The sequence below is a fragment of the Manis javanica genome, chromosome 3, assembly GCF_040802235.1.
Source record: "Manis javanica isolate MJ-LG chromosome 3, MJ_LKY, whole genome shotgun sequence".
NCBI classification, from domain to species: Eukaryota; Metazoa; Chordata; class Mammalia; order Pholidota; family Manidae; genus Manis; species Manis javanica.
Genome location: NC_133158.1, coordinates 214732670 through 214737215, shown reverse-complemented (window position 1 = coordinate 214737215; position 4546 = coordinate 214732670). Strand labels below are relative to the sequence as shown.

Here is a 4546-nt window from a genome sequence, read left to right as displayed (position 1 = left end):
ACGCGGGCAGAGCCAGGTCCTCAGGCAGGATTCTCCCCAAGGACGCGTCTCTCTAAGGGAACCTTCTCGGGCCGAAGAGCTGGGAGCTCGTGTAGGTGACTGGTCGGAACCACTGACTCTTTCAAATAAAGTTAGAGGCAATCATGATAATTTAGTTTACTTCTGAATATTTTAAATATCATGAAAACAAGTATAACAGTTCTGTTTTCAAAACTCTTTTGAGGTATCAGCCATTAAAAGATGGGGGGTTTTGTAAAAAAAAACACACAGTGGTTTATTGAATACTTACAACGTTTACACCTTCAATATTAATTAAATTCCACTTAGTCTTAGAGGACGGAAGTGCACAAAACAAGTAGCTGTTGGAAACATCTTCCAATAGGGAACGACCACAGATGAATACAGCGACCCCAACGGAAATGCTAGCGGCCCCGCTTTCTGCTTTGAAATAAAAACTTTATAATCCCCAGGAATATTTATATCCAAAGGCCAAGTATTAAAGGTACACTTCACGTACACACTATTGCCCGCTCTTTATCGGGAAGGGGTTGGGTAGGTGGAGAGGGGGCAGCGCTGGTGTCTACACAGCCAGAAGGGAACATTCACACACAGGAAGCTACAAGACGACGGGGTCCCTTACCACGCGGGAGTGTCCTCTTCATATTAAAATATGGAATGCTTTTCTTCAAATATCCACTTTTTTTTGGAGGGGGTGGTGGGGAGCGGATGCCTCAAAGGGGGGGGACAAAGGAGGGGGGCAAATTGCACATAAATAAACCGGATGATTCCAAATGCAAGAAGTCCTCAGAGCGGAGCGCGGGCGCTTGCCCGGGGCGCTGGGCCTGCGCCGGGCTGCGGGCCCCGGCTCACCCCCGCTCTGCGGCGGCTCCTCCCGCTCACTGCTTGAGCTCCAGCGCCCACACGTGCTGCGGCCAGCCCGTCCGGCCTTTGGTTTTCTTGTCGTTGCTGCTCACTGTGCTTTTCAAGATTTCGTTCTGGGCAGAGGGGAGGCGAGGGAGAGAAAAGCGGAGACAGAAATTGAGAGAAAGGCCTGGTCCCCGACCACCCCCCACTTCCCAGGACAGAAGACGTGAGAGAGCGAGGAAGGGACAGGAGGGACGAGGCTTCAAGTCCGAGCCTCTGCGGGAAGCTGCGAAGTCCTGCGCGGCCCTCGCCGGCAGCCCGGGCCTCCGCGCCCGCCACGCGCAGCTACCGGGTCGGCCGGTTTATCAACAACTTCCCGTCCCCGGCTCGCTGACGGAGGCGCCCCGGGCCTTTTCCCTGCCTCCAGATGTGGGCGCGCGAGCGGGGGTCGGCGCTAAATCTGGCTCTCCTGATTTCGACCGCGAACTGGCCCAGGCCCGCGCTGCGGGGCAGACGCGAGGCTCCCTCCGGCCCGGCGTGGACCCGCGGCCGCGGCTTCCAGCCTCCGGCTTGGCAGCGCCCCTCCCCCAAGGGCCTGAAATCCCGGGTCATTCCCGAGGTCGCTCGGCGCAGCGACGGAAGAGCCCAGGCCTCAAGAAGGAAAACTCGACAATTGGGATCATTTTCCAGGCCTTGCGTGACAAAGCTCTGCTCTGAGCCATCTTACGGCCACTTGATAGGAACTTGAGAAAACTTTCAGTTCCAATTTTGTCTTCTTGTTAACAATAACAGCGACCGTATTTACTGTTTGTCTTAATGTACAGGCTCATGCAAACAAGACCAGAAATACCTCTGAAACACTCTCATCTGGGGAGTTACGTTTCAACCTCATTGCTAAAGAGAAACTGGAACTGCATTTTGAAGTTAAAAGTACTTAATTGGTTAACTTTTACGTCTTCCGGGCATAGTAATGAGAGCAACCACGGAACTCTTTGAGGATCAGTGCAGCCTCGTTCTCCAGGGGGAAATGGGATCAATAGTAAAGTAACTGGAATCGAGCGCTTCTGGGCGACTCAGAAATATCTGAAAGACAGGATTGGAGGCCAGATGACGGCTGTAGAGGGCACCGAATGAGGGGGCCCGGCCGGTGGGACGGATCATTCGGGGTGCTGAGACCGCAAGGCCTGCTCAGCTGGGGGATCCCCATGCCCCGGGCAGAAGATCCCCGGCGCAGCACCCCCGTCAACCTCCGCCTCCTGCTGACACCCTCCCCCGCCGACTCCGCTCCGGCGGGAAGCCGTCCCTACCAGAACGGGTCGCAACAGCCCTGGCAGCCAGAGAAGGCGGATGTCATTGCTCAGCCCGGTTGGAAAGAGACCGGAGCACCGCTCCTCCGAGCCCCGCACCCCGCTGCCCCCTATTACTGACCAGCTCCTTCTTCCTCTTCTCTTCTTTCACATCTGTCTTCTTGATCTCCGCCTTGAAGGCCTCCGCCTCGCCGTTCTGGTCGTCCTTGGCCAGCAGGTCCATGAGGTAGGCGATGTAGCTGGTGGCCAGGCGCAGCGTCTTGATCTTGGAGAGCTTGGTGTCGGCGGGCACGTTGGGGATGCACTCGCGCAGCTCGGCGAAGGCGCTGTTGATGCTCTGAGTCCTGCGCCTCTCCTTGCGGTTGGCGGTGCCCCGGCGCTTCACCGGGCGCGGCCCCCCCAGGCCTGGGGGCCCGGCGCCCGGCGGCACCCCCGCGTAATGGGAGTGGTCCAGGCCGGCGGCGCCGCTGGCGTACTCGGGGCTGTAGGACAGGGCCATGCTGTAGTCGGGGGGCGACATCTCGGGGTGGCCGATGAGCCAGCCGTGGAAGTAGGGGTTCTCCTCGTGGCTGCAGCGGCTAGCGGCGGCGGCGGCGGCGGCGGCAGCGGCGGCGAACGGGTAGCCCTCATGGTGCACCACCGGATGGTGGGGGAAGCCCCCCACCAGACTCATCTCGCCCTCGGCGCCCCTCCACGCGCCCCAGCGTGCGCGCAGCCCCGCCGCGCCCTCGGTCCGGGCCCCCGCTTCGGCGCTCGGCGGCCGCCCCCACCCCCCGCCCCCCAGCCCCCCGGCGCCGGGGCCGGCCCGGCAGCCGCACAGGGGGCTGCTGCAGCCCGGGCCCCGGGCCCCCGGCTGGCCCGCGCGGCCCGCCTCAGCAGCGCCGCGGCCGCCGGCTCCCCATAGGGCGCGGCGAGCTGGCCCCGGCACCGTGCGCCCCCGGCCGCCGCCGCCGCCGCCGCCGCCGGCTCCCGCCTTGCTCCACGGCCCGCGCGCCGGCCGCTGCTTCCCGGGCTGCTGCAGGGAGGCAGGATCCTCTCGGGCTCATGCAAAGGTGCCCGCGCTCCCGCGAGGCCGCTTGGCGGGGTCGCCGGGCTCCGGCGCCCGGGCCGCGCGCGCTCCTGGACCGAAGCTCCCTCGGAGTCCCGGGCCGCGTCCGACCGCGGTTGCAGGGGCCGGGCCGGCTCTGCAGGGAGGCGGCGGTGTCGACTGCTCGCCGGGAAGCCACCTCCTGGCGACGCTCCCCTTCCCGTCCCCTCCCCTCCCCCCACCAGCTCGTCGTGGGCTCTCGGGTGCGTATTGTTTTAATGAAAATTTTGGTGGTGATGGTTTTGGTCCTTCAGTGTGATTTTAGCTGCGAGTAACGCGTCCTCGCTCCTCTCGGGCTCCCTCGGCGGGCGTTCAGAGCGGTCTCAGCGCTTCCATGTTCTCAGATCCTGTCCGCTCTCGGGGAAGGGTCCGGGCCCTGCAGGCGCCTGGGGCGCGGAGGCGGCGCGGGGGGCGCTCGGCGGGCTCCGCGCAGCGGCCTAGGGGCTCCCGGGCGGCGGCGGCGGCGGCGGTGGCTCTCCCGGGCTGGACGCCGAGCGGGAGCGAGCGGGTCTTCCCAGCAAGATCTCCATGTACAGCTACATCTTTAGGGCCGCTCGGGTTAATATATGTCGTCAGAGGCCCCTCGCGCCAATCCCGGGGCGGCGGGGGCGGCGCCTCGCGCTCTCCGCAATAAAACTTTTTGATGTTCTGGTCGCTAATTGTCGAGGACCTCTTCCAGGATTGGCTGCCCCTTCAGAACATAAGATAATTAAAACGAGGGGGGGCAGGGTTAAAAAAACTTTTTTATCAGCCAGAGGTTAATGCAAGTGTTTAACAGATGCTTCACTATTAAATTATTTTTTTTTCTCAAGTCTCAAATGTTGACGAATCTCAAACGAGGTACAGTATAGCTACGTTTTCTTTCCTGTTTTTTTTTTTTTTTTTTTTAAGACATGGAAAGGGACATAGATACTGCTTTTCGAAGGGTCTTGTAGGTAACGGAGGCGGGCAGGCCGGCTGGCAGCAGCGCGCGGGTCGGTGCTCGGCGGGAAGCGGGGGCAGCGGGCCGGGTGTCCCCCGGCGGCGCGGGCACGGGCGCGGCGGGCAGGGCTGCTGCTGGGACCTGGCACGGCTGCCCGCGCCTGGCTTACCCACCGCTCTCCCCGGGCCAGGGCCTTGGGGGGCGACTCAGGGTCCTGTGGCTGCCGTTGGAGTTCACGCTGGCGACCCCAGGGCCGACAGTCGCGCCGACTGCAAGTAGTCTCATTTTCACATCCTTCAGGGACACCGGCCCCTGCGAAGACGGGGGCGATTTCAAAGCGTAGGCACCTCGGTTCCCCGAATTTGT

The 4546-nt window shown here is 62.1% G+C and overlaps 1 protein-coding gene across 1 annotated transcript; it reads right to left on the bottom strand.

Moving 5' to 3' along the window:
* Positions 1–248: 248 nt before the first annotated feature.
* HAND2 (heart and neural crest derivatives expressed 2) lies at positions 249–2952 on the bottom strand. The gene is made up of 2 exons (XM_017651035.3): positions 2293–2952; positions 249–995 (listed from the first exon to the last, which is right to left on the bottom strand). The coding sequence occupies exons 1-2, from the start codon at positions 2842–2844 to the stop codon at positions 897–899; spliced, it is 651 nt and encodes a 216-aa protein (XP_017506524.2). The 5' UTR covers positions 2845–2952; the 3' UTR covers positions 249–896.
* Between the last annotated feature and the right edge of the window lie 1594 nt (positions 2953–4546).